This window comes from Sphaerodactylus townsendi, linkage group LG16, assembly GCF_021028975.2.
Source record: "Sphaerodactylus townsendi isolate TG3544 linkage group LG16, MPM_Stown_v2.3, whole genome shotgun sequence".
NCBI classification, from domain to species: domain Eukaryota; kingdom Metazoa; phylum Chordata; class Lepidosauria; order Squamata; family Sphaerodactylidae; genus Sphaerodactylus; species Sphaerodactylus townsendi.
The window spans coordinates 27,977,250-27,995,952 of NC_059440.1; the positions used below are offsets into that span (position 1 = coordinate 27,977,250).

Here is an 18,703-nt window from a genome sequence, read left to right on the forward strand (position 1 = left end):
TCTGTTCCTAGCCTTGGATACTCAATAAACCACTGCACTCGCTGAATCACTGTGTCCGGACTGTCTGTTGGTTCCTGTCTATGACAGCGGCTCTTGCAATGCCAGCAAACTCCAGATGCTGTCAGACTCCACCCATGACCCACAAGGTTCCACCTGAGCTCTGCCCCCTAATTTTAGCGTTCCGTCCCATCTCTACCCATCCCCAGACGCCCCCCCTTTACACCCTTATACCTTCCCAAAGTGAGCAACCCAAGCCCTGCCTAAAATCTGCCTTCAGGAACTTGGCTGCATTTCTTTAAAGACAACGTATTTCTCGGCGCCATTTCTTTATTTCCGGTGTTATTCTCTCATTGTAATAATCCCGAGATCCGTTTTATTACCATTGTTGTAACAGGGCCATTAGCGGCCAATATTGCTGGAAAGAAATGACAAGATTGTTGTGCCTTTACGACGTACAAATATTTGTGGCTTCTGCCCTTCCCTCCCATCTCTCACCAAAATAGTCCTATTAATGCATTTAAAAATTTAGCCTTCAGCCAAATTGCATACTAATGGGAGCGGGTTTTCCTTGGTCCTTCCATAATTCTAATCCACTCTTTATTGGCCTCCCTTAGATGCTTTGAGTTTTATGAAGTCCTGGACAGGAAGCGGCTTGCTTGAGTTTTGAGCCAAAGTCACTGGAATATCAAGGATGGAAGCAGTTTCTAGGCCCACCAATATTATTACACAATCTCCTAACAATGGCCCCCGGTCCACCATCTTGTCTTCCAGCAGCCAACCGTTGGCTTCCACGGGCAATTCCTTGAAAGCTATGGTGGCCACCTGTTTTTTGGCCCTATACCTTCTACCTTCTTTTGGTTCCCCTCCACCACCAACCTCCACAGAATTTGCATCATGCTGGCTTGACTGACATGGAGGCTATCCATCTTTCACTTCATAATGTTGCCTGTGGGGGGGGGGGCATGGCGCCCAGGGTGAGCCCCGGGCACTGTTTTAGGGAGCTACACCCCTGAGTTGGGTGGGCATGGTAGCTCTTATCTGTGTGTCTAAGGACAGCTCTTGTGGAATCCAAGTTATGGAGATCAGAAGACCCTCCCATCAACTATTCCCCACACCTGGGGCCATCTAGGAGGACTCTGGTCCTATCCCAATATTTTGCCTTGCTTTCTTTGCTCAGAAAAGAAGCATATGTTTACCTTGGTGTACAGGCATGGAAGCGTCTACTGTATACTTGAAATAGTTTCTTGGTGGGCAAAAGGGGGCCGCGGTCTATAAATGGCAGACATTGGAGGCGTGGCCACTACATGGCTGTTACCCTTTAAGAAAGAAGGCTCTGAGATTCACCTGCGTCTGCTGACGGAGGTCCATCTGGTTGCTGGTTACCTCTTTTTGTCCCGGCTTTACCTTTCTTGTTTCGCTTGACACCCACCAAGAGCCCCTTGGAGTTTACCTTTGAGGTGGAATTAGACTTTCTGGCCATACTGGCAGAGTCCCGAATCTGCTCAGATGCTGCAACGCTCATGCCGGTCTCCTGGCACTGAGTCCCCGGTTCTGGCTCAGGAGACCCCTGCTTAGACCCTCTCTCTTGGGCCACGTCTCCCCCAACTGAAGCACCACCACCTTCCTCACTCAAACTTCCGGTGCTTGGGGGTAGAGATTGATACTGGCCTTGGCTGACCTCTGTCATGTGACCTGTGCTCAAGTCATTCGTTCTGGAGGCCGTGGAACCTGCTCTGGGGAAGCCCTGTAGATCCAGCGCCTCCACTTGATCACTGGTACCCAGTTCACAGTTGCTGGCGTATTCCACCACGCTCGCTACCTTGAGCACCATTTTCTCATTTCCCAGTTGGGACTCCGATGTGCTTCTCTGATCATCGGCATCCTTTTCAGCAGGTCCACCTTGCTTGGTCAAAGGGGAGAAGATAGATTTCCTCCCGGGCAACTGTCTCGCGGATGCCCACTTATGCTCCGGACAGTGGCTGTGAAAAGAACCAAAGATCACCTGAGAGTTAATCCAAGACTTGTCTCACTTGGCCTCCATGAACATCTTTCTAAGTCAAGAAGACAATTGTTTGACCTTCTCTAAGGGGGATGGAAGGGTGAAAATCCCTTGAGGAATGCAAGATGGTTTCTCATTTGACCACACTTGAATCTCCAGAGTGCTTCACTGGCCAAGTCAATACAGCCATATTAAGGGTCTTGCAACATCCATTTCCTCAGTTATCATTCCTCTTGGTTCCTTCAATGTCCTTTATCTGGATTCTAATCTGTTAACACCTTAACTTTATGGTCTCTAGACTTTATACACCATAGACTTAATGTTCTCTATACACCTTAGACGTAACAGTTATTGCAGCCTTCCAGCTCCCTTGGCACCTTAGACTGACTGAGCTAAACAGGGGCATTGCTGGGAAATTAAAGGAAGACTGCCTCTGGGAAGATTTCTTAAAGGGACAGGGTCTCTAACTAAAATTCCCTCCCTTAGAACACTATGCAAGGAACTAAACCCATACTATCTATAGGGAAACTGACACTTAATAAGAAAATAATAAGAGCTTCTCTGGGGGCATGACAGGGACAGCAAACTTCAGTTGATCAGATTGGTAGATTGTCCAAATGACAATTGGATGGGGGGCCATTTTTAACTGATGAGGCCAAATTTAATTTGTTAAGATGAAAGTCAAGAGGAGCCTTGTCTGTTTATGAAAGACTTGACTCTGGTGTCTCAGGGACTGGAAAATACTCGAAGGCTCTCCCAAAGGGCTCGTGAGTGACAGTTTTGTTTATTCCCTCAGAAGCATGGGTTGGGCCCTGTGGCCCCGTCCCACTAATGGTGGCACTTTATTCCAGTGACAAGAACCTTCCAGATTCTGCTAGAATGAATGAAAAGCCCACGGCCGGATTCAGCCCTGTGGGGGCTATTTTAACACCAGAATGGGCCAGAATATGATGTCGTCAAATACATTTGGGATATGGCTTTGCGATACTGATAGAGTCCTCACTCTCATACAGAGGTATTTGTTCGACCCGGTGGCAAACTACCCAGCTTTAAGTTTATACCAAGTAGCCTACAGATGATACGTACCTATCCATAATGGGGTACTGCCGGGGGCTTATCCTGGCCAATTTACTTTTTGGTCAGGTTCTAAATTGTCAGCGATTTATTCTTTTTTGGTCTCCCAGGAGCTAACAGCTAAGATTGAGAATTTCGTGTCTATATTATTAATTATCCTGCAAAGACCTCAGTGATTCTTCCTGTCTCCTTTTTTTATCCACACTTTACTCTCACAAGGTCCTTGTGAAGTTTCTTAGAGAAGAGGAAGAGTAGTAGTAGTAGTAGTAGTAGTAGTAGTAGTAGTGGTAGTTTGGATTTATATCCCATGTTTCTCTCCCGTAAGGACACTCAAGGTGGCTTACAAGCTCCTTTCCCTTCCCCTCCCCACAACAAACACCTTGGGAGGCAGGTGGGGTTGAGAGAGTTCGGAGAGAACTGTGTTTAGCCCAAGATCACCCAGCAGGAATGTCGGAGTGCGGAAACACATCTGGTTCACCAGATAAGCCTCCGCCACTCAGGTGGAGGAGTGGGGAATCAAACCCGGTTCTCCAGATTAGAATCCACCTGCTCTTAACCACTACACCACGCTGGCTCTGAGGGGCAGCAACTGGGCCAAGGTCACACTGTGAGTTTTCCACCTGGGATCAGTGTTGATCTCCTAAGTTACTAATTAACTCTAGGCCTGCAAGATATGGGGCTAATGGCTCAGTGGGAAAGTGTTTGCAGAAGATCCCAGGTTTGGTGCCTGACGTCTCCAGCTAAATAATCAGGTGAGTAGGTGACGGGAAACACCTTGATCTGAGACCCTTCAGAGCCACTGCCAGTCTGAATAGACAAGTCTGGCCTTGTGGGATCAGGGGTCTGATAATGCTGATTTACTGCTGCCCAAATCAGCGTTAGAAAAAGCATCCATTTTACGGTGAAAACTCAGCACAAGGAAACAGCGTAGGGATTTGATTCACACGAAGGGGAAGCAAAATCGAAAAGGGGAAGATTCGGGCCCAGGCGGCCTGCTTGCGAAAATTCGATCCCCGTCCCCGAGAAGCGAAGTAAAAGTAACAGGAAAAGCTAACCTCTGCTCTGCGTATTCTAAAGGTCTGAGTAAAGCTTTAGTGTAACGGGTTTGCAGATGAGCCATGGAGAAGATCTAAAACGAGCTACACATCCTGTTTTGCAAGCAGGCTTTGGAGATTGCTTTTGCGCTTGCTCGGCGGCGTGGAGCGTCCAGGCGGCTTGGCCCCAGAGCCCTGAGCATCCAGGATCCGAAGGCAGCTTTTCCCCGGCCGACTCCAAGGAACTCCTCTGTGGTCAACAAGGGCTGGTCTCCTAGCAACTGTTGCTGAGGAACCGTTGCTAGAACTGTGAACACTTTTCCGGCATTAATGAGCCGGCTTGCCTTCTCCCAGGGAAATAAAGGTGTGTGAGTTTCACAAGCGCGCTGTCATTTAAAGCTCTAGCAAAGGGCCACAGAGGGGTTGCGTGCACCTTATGCTGCTCGAATGCATCACGACCGCAAACTGAAAATGTGCTTGGAAAGCAAGAAGCAGATTTTCCCATTTCATCTCCTTTTTATATTCATTTTCTTCATCCCCCCCTTTTTTTGGCTTTGTACCTTTGTTTACTTTGTATGCCATTTATATGCTGTGCCCATCTACATAATGCCACTTATGATGCCATTTATATACACAGTTATCCGTATCGTGCTGATTTACGGGCGCCAAAATATTGTGAAAGATGCATATATTCAATACACAAAATTCAACGCAAAGATGCCAAAATTGGAGGACCGAGCATATTTGAATTGAGAAGTGGTGCCAACGTGGGTATGCGTACCCCCAGGGATACATGCTAGATCATTTGAGGTATGCAAAAATTACATAACGGGTTTGCTACCCTGTTTCCCCTAATATAAGACATCCCCGAAAAATAAGACATAGTAGAGGTTTTGCTGTAGTGCGAAATATAAGGCATCCCCCGAAAGTAAGACATAGCAAAGTTTTTGTTTGGAAGCATGCCCGACGAACAGAACACAGAAAAATAAGACATCCCCTGAAAATAACACATAGCGCATCTTTGGGAGCAAAAATTAATATAAGACACTGTCTTATATTCGGGGAAACACGGTAATTTGGGGGTACAATTTTAGGGAAATAAGTTGCCAGGAGGTACGTGAGTGAAAGAAGGCTGGGAACCACTAGAAATTGGCAAAACACAGAAACAAAGTTGTGCCTCAGTTTTCATACATCAGAGAAAGGAACCTCTTCCCCCACACACTCTGGTAAGAAATAAAGATATTCCACTCTTCTGTTTCTGGTTTTGAAGCATTTAATATGTGCACGCTTGCATCTCATGCTGTACTCGAGCGCTTAAGCTCTGCGTCTGAGAAACTGGTCCTGTTTCACGATGCCAACTTTATCATGGAGTTTGACTGCTTACGAGGATGCCAGTTTCTGATGCCAGCGTCCAGATTCTTTTTGTGTGGTGTTTTACCAAAGCACAAAAGCACATGAAGTCATTATTCAGAGCAGCACGGACAGAATCTCAGCGCCGTCACACACGCATTGTCGATCTCGTTTCTTAGCAGGGTTTTACCACTGCACAAGAGTGCGACGGGAGCGTCAAGGGTGCAGGGAACTGTGGCAAATGGTGGGTGAGCCAAAAAGAACAAATTATTTAGAAATTCTCCCAACGGAACTTGGACCACAAAGGGATGGAAGCAAAGAGAGGGAAATTTGAGCACAATAAAGAAATGGAATGGGGGAGGGGAGACTTTGCATAGCCTTGGCATAGCAGTGGCGTAGGAGGTTAAGAGCTCATGTATCTAATCTGGAGGAACCGGGTTTGATTCCCAGCTCTGCCGCCTGAGCTGTGGAGGGTTCTCTGGGGAATTCAGATTAGCCTGTGCACTCCCACACACGCCAGCTGGGTGACCTTGGGCGAGTCACAGCTTCTCGGAGCTCTCTCAGCCCCACCTGCCTCACAGGGTGTTTGTTGTGAGGGGGGAAGGGCAAGGAGATTGTAAGCCCCTTTGAGTCTCCTGCAGGAGAGAAAGGGGGGATATAAATCCAAACGCTTCTTCTTCTTCCTTGCTGATATGCAAGGTTGCACCATGCCTGTGGCGCATGGAATTGCATGCCCACCGGCCCAAAGGGGAGGCCAGTCTTTCTGCTCTTCAGCAAGAGACCTGCAGCCGCCGCCTTTGGCATTTGAAACCTTGCAGCTGCTGTTCAGGTTCATTAGCCTTTCTGAATGGCTGGGCTCCCACCGAATTTTTCAGATCATAATTCGTTGCCTCTTTTGTGAGCCGCAACGGCTAAACTGCAGCTCAGGCGAGAGAGCCTTTGAAATTGTAATGACACCTTTGATTTTTCAATTCACAGATGCAGGCTGGGACGTCATAGGGAAGGAGGGGGTGACAGACGATATCCAGTATCCGGAGACAACCTGCCAGGCATAGGGGGAGGAAGTGTAGGCCATTTCCAGAGGCGCCGCCAGAGTGGGAGGGACTGTACAGCAGCCGATGCCAACTATCACTTATTCAAAACCACTCAAAGGGGGCTGTAAAGTCTGGACCCCTGCATGAGAAACGGTACCAGTCTGCTGGTTCAAGTGGGCAATCCTGGGTATCATTTTGAAATATTAACACAAAGTTCACTTCCAAAATTCAATGGCTCCAACAAGCAGATGAGAAGGCTTAAACCAGTGCCAGCGTAGTGTAGTGGTTAAGAGCTGGTGGATTCTAATCTGGAGAACCTGGTTTTATTCCCCACTCCTCCACCTGAGTGGCAGAGGCTTATCTGATGAGCCAGATGTGTTTCCGCACTCCTACATTCCTGCTGGGTGATCTGGGGCTAGTCACAGTTCTTGGGAACTCTCTCAGCCTCACCTACCTCACAAGGTGTCTGTTGTGGGGAGAGGAAGGGAAAAGGAGCTTGTAAGCCACCTTGAGTCTCCTTACTGGAGAGAAAAGTGGGATATAAATCCAAACTCTTCTTCTACTCTTCTACTTTAAGAGTGGTCTGTTAGGATTGGAACTGGAAGAATTCCCAAGCTATTCTGAGGGCTGGGTTTTTGGAAGGCTGAGAGGGAGGGGCAAAGTTTGGTGTTCTTCTCCATTTGCACAACAGCCCCCCCCCCCCCGAAGCTTCCATTTTGCAAGCTTAGAATTTGACTGGAGATGAGGAAATGCCCCCCCCCCCTTTAATTCCCTTTTCTTTCCTTTGAAAAATAATTTCAGTTCTCCAAGTTTCGCTCCCGGTTTTATAGCTTCGTCAGTGTTTGTGCGCGTTGTTCTACAGACAATTTATGCAGTATTGACACACAGGATGTCGTTTATAACGATATCTGTAAAATGTATCAATGTGGATGTATTGACACATTAGCCACGCTGAAGAATATGCATGTTTGAGGGGGGAGATAATGATACAAGGGAACAGATAATGATGTGGAAATAAAAACACACACACACAAGGTTTCACAATATGCAGCAGAAGAAATAATGTTTTGGATCAGAACGGTACTTTCCTTTTCCTTTCCACAGGCCTGCCTTCTTGGCCCCGATCTCAACGGGGTCATTAACGTTTGCCTGGGTTGTGTCACTTGAGACCCCTGGTGTGTGTGTGTGTGTGTGTGTGTGTGTGTGTGTGTGTGTGTGTGTGTGTGTGTGTGTGTGTGTTGGGGGGGAGCACATGATGGAAGGCTCTTCCATGAAAAACAAAACAGCTTTCTACAGTCAGAAATCTACTATGGCAGGTTATAGTCCTTCTCCTCAACATGCTGGTTTTCCGACGCTCCAGGACCGTTTGGAACATCAGCTAATGCGGAACCTGCAACCTGGGTGAGAAATTAAGATTTTCTTTTCCTTTTGGGAACATCAGCATAGTGGTTTTGACAGGATCTGGAAGGTCAATGGCAGAGGCGTATCTAGGGAAAATGTAGCCGGCGCAAAATCTGAGTTTTCCACGTGCGCCCCTTCCCCCCCGACCAAAGGACTTTTTTTTTACACCTCGTCTTGAAGCCAGTGTATGGACCCAGGGGAAGGAGGAGAGGTGTGGGGGTGACTAAATGGCCGCAGCCTGGGGAATTTGACCCCATATGTCCCCCTGGGTGGTATGCCCCTGGACAATACTGATATGGGTTGATGAACTTTGCCCGTGTGGGATACTGCAACAGCAGGACAGCATTGGGGGATAGTAAATAAAACCCCATTATTCCACAGCACTTGCCTGATACAGATTCCTTGCAGCCAGGTTCCGATGGACTTGAAGTGGTACTCCATGCTTCCATAAGCCTTTGAGACAAACCTGTAGGAATCGAAGACCTGGACTTTGCCTGTTGTCCACCTGGCTCCAAGGCTGCGTTCTCCTTCCCCCATCCAGATTTCCACATGGACGATGTCATGGGGTTGCCGTGGCCCTGTAATCAGGAAAGGGTTGGGGTGAGCCACTCAGCCCGCCTGGACATTGGTGGTGGTGGTATATCATTGTAAGTGTGTATAAGTGTAATCTCCTTGAATGGGAGGTGCCTCTCTTTGTCTTAACCTGGGAGCTGCCCTTTGACTCCATCACCCCCTCTGTGCCCTTTCTTCTTCCCCATCTTCCACATGTCTTTGCATGGAGTCATACGTCTCTGCAGGTCTCTCCTGTAAAACCAACGCTCTCATACTTCCATACGCAGGATGCCGAATGTGCTGGCTACTTGTGATAGGAAAATAATCTTTACATTGGGCTTTTCTTTTCCTTTCTACAGCAAGCTGAATGTGAACAGAATTAAAGGATGAATTAAATAATGTTTGACTTTTAAAAAAATATACTTCTTGGGAGATTTATTTACTGCACTCTATATCGGGCAGTAGGACTCAGCCAGCATTCCAGGAGAATGCTGTGTGTGTTTGGAAATAAACTCTTGCAGTTACTTTTAGTTCGGTGTGTTTAAACCCTGACATATTACAGCCTTCATGACTTATATATTTTGTTGAGTTAGAACAGTGGTTCCCAAACTTATTTGGCCTACCACCCCCTTTCCAGAAAAAATATTACTTAGCGCCCCCCTGGAAATTAATTTTTTTAAATTTTTAATTGCAATTAAACAAAAAGATATATGTATTAATGTTTCTACTGGTGGCCATCACCGCCCCCCTGGATCGCTGCAGCACCCACCAGGGGGCGGTGGCGCCCACTTTGGGAATCACTGGGTTAGAAGATGGACATCCTTGCCTGCAAGAGGCATATCGCAAAACAAAGCAAGGTGAAAACCATGGAAATGTAAAATTATTAACACTAACAGTCCATTAAAAACTCAGCCAACAAAAACCCACAGAATAAAAGCACATAAAAACGTTGAAAGCACATTATATATATATATATATATATATATATATATATATATATATATATATATATATATAGAAAAATATATATATATATATTTAACAATATATATATATATATTGAAAAATATATATATATATATATATATATATATATATATATATATATATATATATATATATATATATATATATATATATATATATATATATATATATATATATATATATATATATATATATATATATATGAGTATATATATATATATATATATATATATATATATATATGCACATAGAGGGACAAAGAGTAAGTAGACTGTGTGGAAAGAGGAGGACAGAAGAGCAGACGGATGGCCGGGGGATGCGGCAAGCATTTACGTTGCGTATCAAAGTATGCTCCTGAAATGAAGATGAGGTCTCCGGGTTCCAAGTGTTCCTCGCTGGGGAGGGTAGTGGGAAGGGTGTCGTACTGGTACGCTTGGTTCCCAGAGCCAATGTAGAAGCCAAACTCTTCTGTTAAATCCCGTACTGCTTTCCGGATGAGGCCGCAACAATCCAGGAAGAGCCGAGATTCGAACTCTGGAGCTGCGGAACGAAGCAAAGCGGGCATAGCTAGAGGTTGGAAAGGGAGTGACCAGATCTGCGAGTTTGGGAAATGGCTGGAGCAAGAAGGAACGTGGAAAACGAGGGTCGAGGGAACTCCCCAGATCAGCGGTTCTCAACCTGGGGGTCTCGACCCCTTTGGGGGTCGAACGACCCTTTCACAGGGGTTGCCAACGACTCTCTGCATCAGTGTTCTCCATCTGTAAAATGGATACATGTTAGGGTTGGGGGTCACCACAACATGAGGAACTGTATTAAAGGGTCGCGGCATTAGGAAGGTTGAGAACCACTGCGTTAAGACAAGGCTATGGTCAGTTTTAGGTTTCGGGTTTTTGTTACAATTTTGGGAACAATTTATGGCTGAAAAATTAAATAAAAATAAAAAGTTAGGGTTAGGGTTAAAGCAAGGGCAGGGGCTTAGGCTTGCCTTAGTGTTACGTTGATTTCTAGGGCACAGTCTGAGAATAGGGCTATGGTCAGTTTTAGGTTTCGGGTTACAATTTTGGGAACAATTTGTGACTGAATAAATTAAACTAAAATAATAAATTAGGGTTAGGGTTAAGGCAAGGGCAGGGGCTCAGGATTGCCTTAGTGTTACGGTGAGTTCTAGGGCGCAGTCCGAGAATAGGGCTATGGTCAGTTTTAGGTTTGGGGTTTTTCTTACCATTTTGGGAACAATTTGTGACTGAATAAATTAAATTAAAATTATAAATTAGGGTTATGGATCAGGACCAAGGTCCAGGCTGTCCAGAACTGATTGTTATTCCAACAAGGGCCTGTTTTAGAGCCTTCTGGAAGTTCAGCAGCAGGGCATGAAGATGACTGAAAGGTTTACAGCATCTGAATTTCTGCATAACAGTCATGGCTAAGAACACAAGAGAATGACAATCTGTCTGGGTCAGACCAATGGTCCATCTGCTCCGCTCTGCTCCAAATCCTTCCCTTTTAGCGTCCATTTGATTCCATTTAGCTACTGTGCCTATGGGCCGTCAATAAAAGTTTTCTTCCATGGATTTATCTAACACTTTGCTTAACTCCCCTCCCCCCGCCCCCCACCACCAAATCTAAACTTGTGGCTTTAATTATCTTCTTTTGGCCATCAATTGGCCATTCTGGCAGGGGCTGATGGGAATTGTAGTCCTTGAACATCTGGAACACCATAGGTTGGCCCTCCCTGATCGATTGCCTCTTTCTCCGGCAATCCCTCCATAGTAATTTTTTTTCTCTACACTCCAACATTAAAAATTCTCAACCCATGGGCTGTTTTAGTGGTAGCAAATGAGGTCCTCCCTTCCTCCAGTTACACATCACAGCAACCTTGCGGGGTAGGTTAAACTGAGGGAGAGTGGGGATTTGAACCAGCTGAAAGAAATGTTTCTTACTGCCAGACTTGTGGTATTTCTTGGCATAAGGAACTCCGATGTAACTCTTGGCTTGCTCAAGAAACTTCATCCGGAGTTGCCACTGGTCTTCCGGCTGCTGCAACCGTCTTGGTATGATCTGTTTTCTTCCAACATATCTCTGGAGTTCCTCCTAGAAGAAGAAGAGTTTGGATTTGTACCTCACCCTTTCTCTCCTGTAAGGAGACTCAAGGGGGCTTACAAACTCCTTTCCCTTCCTGTCCCCACAATAGACACCTTGTGAGGCAGGTGGGGCTGAGAGAGTTCTGAGAGAACTGTGACTAGCCCAAGATCACCCTGCAGGCTTCACACAGAGAGCAAGGAAACAAATCCAGATCACCAGATAAGAGTCCGCTGCGGATGTGGAAGAGCGGGGAATCAAACCTGGATCTCCAATGTTTAGATATTTGAAGGGATGTCATGTTGGTGAGGGAGCGTGCTTGTTTTCCGCTGCTCCAGAGACTAGGACCGGGAGTCATGGGTTCATGGTGAAGGAAAAGAGATTCCACCTAAACATCAGGAAAAACTTCCTGACAGTCAGGGCTGTTCGACTGTGGAATGTGCCACCTCAGAGTGTGGTGGAGTCTCCTTCTTTGGAGGTTTTTAAAGAGAGGTTGGATGGCCATCTGTCAGGGTTATGTATTCCTGCATTGCAGGGGGTTGGACTTGATGGCCCTTGGGGTCTCTTCCAACCTTATGATTCTATGATTCCCACTGGGTGGATCTGGCACAGCAGATTACAGTGGGTGCCACTAGGTGGAACTGCAGAGTTGTGTCTTTGGTTCACCCTGACATGGCTTTAAAAAAAAGAAAAGAAATCTCTTCTGAGATATTTTTTAAAGCATCTTATTGCAGTTCGCATTTCTCCACTGGGCTGTCTCATTTCTCTTCTGGTCGAAAAGCTCTGTGAGCAGCACGTTTCCAGGGACTTGTGATTTCTCAAAGCCTAAAAGCCAGCGTAGAATAATGCACACGGGAATCACCCAGCATGCCATGGTGTTAGATTTTTTTTTGGTTTTCTAACAAGTGTGAATGTAGGCTTGCCAACCTCCAGGTGGTGACTGGAGATCTCCCACTATTACAGCTGATCTCAAGTTTCCTGTGGAGGCTTTGGAAGATGGGCTCTATGGCATTAGAGACTCCCTCACCAAATCCTGCTCTCTTTAAGCTCAACCCCCAATATCTACAGGCATTTCCCAACCCAGAGCTGGAAACCATGTGTGAATGTGGCCCTTCAGTCCAAGGCCATATCCGGCACATCCAGGTGATGCAATTCATTATGCGCTTCCTTTGACTTTTGAACTTGCAGGCACTAATAAAGGTGAACCTAAGCTGAACCTCAAACTGCTCTTAATGCACTCTGTTTCACATAAAGATGTTAGTTGATTGTACATTCCTCCACCACAGAACAAAGCATGCCGGGCCTTCTTTGTTGTAGAATGTTCCACCTGGATCCTAGTGCCTCTCTCTCCCCCACCCCCATCTGTTTGAAAGTAAAAATACTTTTTGGCATAAATGCTCTTGTATTAAAGTACCATGTTCAATAATGCACAAAATAATGGTTTTTGACAAAGGCAGTGACTAACAGTGAATGATAATTCTCATATTTGTTTGGGACTATATTCTAACATGGAAGCAGACCATTTTCTCGACCACTGCACCTCAACTGACCGTACTAACATTCTTATGTGAAACAGAGTATAGCATACGAGCACAAAGACGGTTGATCTGTCGGCAACGTAACCATACCTTGGACTCTAAGGGAGGGAAGCGTCGCTTTCACCTTTTGGAATGTGGGATATAATTGAAAGCACCAGTGGGTTAAACTCAGTTCTGGAAGAGCCAGGTTCAAATCCTCCCTTAGCTGTGGATGCTTGATGGATGACTCAGGCTTTACCTGCACTGAGCAGGTGATGGGGCTAGATAGCCTGTATGGTCCCCTTCCAACTCTATGATTCCATGACCTTGGGCCAGTCACACACTCACAGCCTAAGCAACCTCACAGGGTGGTTGTTGAGGATAAAGTACGGTGGGACCTTGGGGGCGGTGTAGGCCTCATGACCGTGCATGGGCGGGGATGCAAGCCGACTTACACCCCCAGATGACAAGGGGAGTTCCATTCGGCACCCAAACGACTCCCACAAACTCGGTGCTCTGGGGGGAACAGGTGTTGCATTGTGTTCAACAAAACAAAACACTCTCCAATGGCCAATATGGTAAATCAATTGGGAGTAATCACTCCCATTCAACAAAGTACTCTTTCTCAATTAAAGAGGCACTGCAGGAATGTGTTCTCAATAGCGCCATTAAGTTACTTACTGTAATGGGGGATAATTCATGTATTCATGTAACAGAGGCTTGTTTTCAGGTATATGAGAGCATGTATGTTTGTATCACACTGTTGCATTTTCTATCACATATTTATCTGCATTTTGATTTACTATACTGGCCATTGGAGAGGGTTTGGTTTGGTTTGTTAGTATTTAGGGCTTCACCTCTCCATTTTTTGAGATAATAATGTTGCATTGTGTTCAACCTGCGTGCTGCCTGATATCCAGACGGGGCTCCTATGCTGCACCCTTTGCTCCTATTCACAGTTGGGCAGCTGACTTACCCTTTGATAGTTTCTGGCCAACAGTCACCACCGTCTAATTTAAACAGAAAATGCAGAGGAGATAGAAGCCATCTTGTAAAAACAAAAACCACCCGTAAATATGCTTTAAAAGTGTGCTGTAAAAAAATATCCCTCTAGGGAAGAGGCAGGCTTCATTCTTATTGCTAACGCAACTGGTCAGCTATGAGGTTTATGACCACAGGGAGGAATGATTTACTGTGTGTCCTTCTGACCGACCAGGAAATAATTGTAGCCTGTATGCAGGGAATGTTTTGTGCTCGGCAGCAGAGCTGAGATTGTGATCTCGTCAGATTCCATCCCGGGAACGCCCAGATTAGAGGACTGTCGGGTTGTCACGGGCGCAACCTAGAGATCTCCCGCTATTACAATCCAATGGGGATCCCTGGCCCAAAAGAGATCTGGCTAGCCTTAAGCAGGGTCATGTGGCTGTCTGAGACCCTGGACAGCAGCTGTCAGTCTGAGTAGGAAATAGTGACTTGGACGGACTCAACAGTTGCATATGCTCATGTGTTTATGTGTTTATGCTTTTCTCCGTCCTGTAGGCTGACCTCTCCGGCATTGGCATACCTTGTCTTGGCTTACTGTCGACGGGTTTCCCACCAAATCAAACAGCTAATAACGAATTAGCGCCAGGGCTATCTTTCCAAATCTCGTGTTGGGCACGCAAACGACATCAGCCGCTCTAATTGAAAGCGATTCCTTCCTCTTGGCCTGTTTGCCAGGCCTCTCCCCGCTCCTCCGGCCTCCTAACGGTGATTTAATGGTTGGCCCTGGAGCCTCGGAGTCTAATGCGGGCACTTTCCTTTTCGGCAAACTTGCTTATCTGCTTTATGGGTTTTCCCTTCAGCGGCAGGCGGGTCGTGGTCAGCCCAGGGAAGCAGCACCCAGCCTCTCTCCTCTTGGGTTTTCCAAATTCAGGACTGTGTTCCACCATTCCCTAGGCCCGCACATGCAGAATAATGCATTTTCAATCCGCTTTCAGCTCACTTTGCATCTGTGCGGAATAGCAAAGTCCACTTGCAAACAGTTGTGAAAGTGGATTGAAAGTGCATTATTCTGCATGTGCGGACCCTACCCAAACCTTGTGTGCATACCACAGGCAGACAATGACTTAGGCCAATTATAAACTGGTGATGTGCCCTGCAGTGATGGCACGTTTCCTTTGGGACAGAGATTTCATAGCAGGTGGCCCCAAAGATCTCAGAAGCCCCACAGTTCCAGAGAGCTGCGGCTCTGGGCTTCTGCTCTCTCTCTCTCTCTCGCTCTCTCTCTCTCTTCCTCCCTCCCACCCCACCCCACTCCTTGCAGAAATTTCTGGGGGATCGACAGCGAGCTTTTTCCTCAGAAAACAAAAATGAACGACAACAAGTCTGTGTGACAGCAATATGAGAAATATCAATAGGAAATTTAACGGGCTTGCACCCCCTCCCTTGGCAACCTTGCGACTGACGGGGAGCAACCCAGAAGTTGGGACAGGCAAGGTGCACAAGACGTGCAGCAGACATGCAGTGGGAAGCCTCCTCACGTGTAAATGAGGAAGCATCAGGAGACACTGCTGCAAATGCACTGTGAAGCGAGGACCACAATGGGTGTTCCTGAGGCGTTAACTTGGTCACTTCCAGGAGAAGATAAAAGGCTCTGATGTAATGTGATTCCTGGGAGAACTCTTTGGCCATGTATGCCCTTATGGTCTGTCCCACGGTGAGGATACATTTCCTTTGGGTCAGATTCTTGGTTGTGAACATGTTCCCCTGCTCCCGAACTTACTGCGCCATAGATCAGAGAAGCCCTGCGGTTTTTGGAAGCTGGAAAAACATGAATCCTCCTTCTTCTCAGATGTGTTTCGGCACTCCTACACTCCTGCTGGGTGACCTTGGTCTAGTCCCAGTTCTCCCACAACCCTCTCAGCCCCACCTACCTCACAAGGTGTCTGTTGTGGGGAGAGGAAGGGAAAGGAGCTTGTAAGCCGCCTTGAGTCTCCTTACAGGAGAGAGAAGTGGGATATAAATCCAAACTCCTCTTCTACATGGCTGTAATGTTCACGGCTGAAAAGTAGCAGGTGCTTTACTTTACCCCAATGGCAGGGTGTACATGTCTTGGAGACCACCAGCAGCTTCCACCCCCAGTACTTTCGCGTACACAAATGATGGAGACAGCACCCTTGAAAGATTCAAGGAGGAAGGAGAAATATAGACCCTGTGCATGGAGGGTTATCCCCGAACTCCAGCCTTCCTGGTTACCACCACCAAATCTCCAGGATTTCGCAACCAGAGTTGCTAATACTAACTAACCTACACCACAGGGTCGCTGTGTGAAGAAAAATGAGATCCTTCCAGTCACATGCTTCTCGGAGGAAGAAGGGGATATATAAATAGATGGCATGAACAGACATGGGATGCAACCAAATCACAAGCCAGTTGCTTGTTTCAGATCTTGTTTGCCAGCTCCGTAAGGTTTTTATGAGCTATAATTAAAACCCTGCCTGGTTGACAGCTCTGTTCGAAAGGCAAACGCGACTCAGAATTTAAAAAAAAAACAAAACCAAAAAAATGCAATTCCAAACCAAGCTGCAGTTTCACTTTTTTTTTATTTGAATTATACACACAAGCAGAAGAAGGCTGTAAGATATACAAAATAAACGGGGAAAGGAGCGGAGAAAGGCCTAATCAGTTTCACAGCAAGTTCAGGAATATAAATAAATACTGCGGCCACCCCCCCCCCCGCCCCCCAGAAATCAATGGGATCGCATTTTGATATGTGGAACGAGAGAGAAGACAGATGGATGCGGTCACGTTCTTCCCCAGCATGTGGCGTTTGGTGATAAAACAGAGCCGGGGATATTGGCAGCACAATATTCAACCCGTCGATACGAAATGTGGTAATTAATGGTAATTGAGAAAACAAGCTGCTGTCTCCTTCTCTCTCCCTTCTCGTTTGACAATCTGGAGCGTTTCATAAACACCGCCAGTCCGCCCGGCCTTCCCGTCTTTGCTCCCAAACTGGCTCGTCCGGATACCGAGTGGGATTGTTGTGAATCGCTGGAGGTTTTTTAAAAGGGAATTAGCACAGAGGATTTTTTTAATTGCCACTTGCTTCTATTCAAAGACCTTGAGTTGAAAAAATGCCAGCAGGGGAAGAGGCGGCTCGGATCCCAGGAAAGCTGCGCAGGGTCCTCTGTCACAAAGAGGGTCTGGTGCCAGCAGCTGGGTTTGTAGGGGAGTAGGTCACGTGATATTACGTTTGTGCCATTTGCTTCTACAAACATTTAAATGAACATTGGTCTGGGCCTCATGATAGGGTTGCTGACCTCCATCTAGAGCCTGGAGAGCATCTCCTTGATACTGTGATGTCATTTCCACTTTTGAACCAGAAGTGGCATCACCTGTTGGGGCAGCGTCAAACAGTTTGTCCCTGCCCTCCAAATTTTACCGCTGGGATGCCAGCTAACACTGCAAACCAGACTAGAAGGCCAGGCTGAATCCAGACACCAGGCAACCATTAAGTCAGGCATCATCCCAATTTTAGTGCTGTTTGGAGAGACTGAAGAGGAAAGGGACACAAAGAGCGCTTTGTTCTTCATAAGCCATCCATAGAGCCCTCTCTGTTTTAAGGTCTGATTGGTTCAGCTCTTGAGTGGAAGAAGGTCAGCAAATCTTCCTTCTGCTCCACGTGCTAATTTTTTTTAAAGGCTTCATCGACTTCCAGGAAGTTCTTTCCATAGAGTTTCCAGTGACTCCTAGAACAACCCTTTGTCACTTCCGGGCAGCTCTAGGAATTGACAGGAACTCCATCACAAGAACTTCCTGTAAGTATATGAGGTCTTGTTTTTTGTTTTTTATTTTTCTCCTGCTGACCTTGGAAGTGGCACTGGGCAAGAGAACTTGGAACTGGGGGATGCCCCGCACCTACTGGGCGCTTGGCTGCCTTATACCATCCACTGATTTTGAAAGAGGAAATTTGCTGTTTGGTATAAGATCTGTATATGTCCTTAAAAAAGGTCTAAAACAGTTTACATTTTGTGCCATGTGCACACAGCAGACACTGGATGTTTCTGTTCACCATGCAAACATTTGGCTTTGCGGAAGGAGCTAAGCCACACAGGATGGCAATTCTAACACCTCATGCTCAATAGCTTACCAAGACATCTCCAAAAGGCACAGACCGGGACTGCAGAACACGAAGAGCCCCCCCCCCCCAATGGAGACTGCCTGTGGTGGGATCCAAAAATTTTAATAACAGGTTCCGATGGTGGTGGGATTCAAACATGCTGGCTAAGATTGACCTCCCTCCTCCTCCTCCTCCCTCCTCCTCCTCCTCCTCCCTCCTCCTCCGCCAGACACCTCCGCATTCCTCCCTCGGGGTCCCTGTTGGGCAGGGAGGTTGCTTTAGTAACCCCTTCTCGGCACTCAGAAAAAATTAGTAACCACTTCTAGAGAAGTGGTGAGAACTGGTTGGATCCCACCTCTGGAGACTGCCCCTGATTATTGGGAGTAGGCCAATGACGAGGAGAGAAAAGAGATCTCTGCAGTATCAAACTCCAGTTTTGTGGCGCAGCAAAACAGGAACCGAAGCCACTGTTGACACAGTTGAATATTGCTTCCTGCTACGTCCCTATCAGCAAAATTAGCTTCGGCAACATGGCTGCGTGAGATCGCGTGTTCTCACCACCTTTCCTTATC

The 18,703-nt window shown here is 46.6% G+C and overlaps 1 protein-coding gene across 1 annotated transcript in view; it reads right to left on the bottom strand.

Annotated features, from left to right (window-relative positions):
- The window catches only part of TTLL10 (tubulin tyrosine ligase like 10), a 69,879-nt gene that overhangs the window by 28,412 nt on the left and 22,764 nt on the right, over positions 1-18,703 (bottom strand). Inside the window, 4 exon segments of the mRNA XM_048519327.1 lie at positions 1,345-1,979; positions 8,281-8,470; positions 9,765-9,971; positions 11,372-11,522. Coding sequence (XP_048375284.1) covers positions 1,345-1,979; positions 8,281-8,470; positions 9,765-9,971; positions 11,372-11,522 — 1,183 coding nt within the window.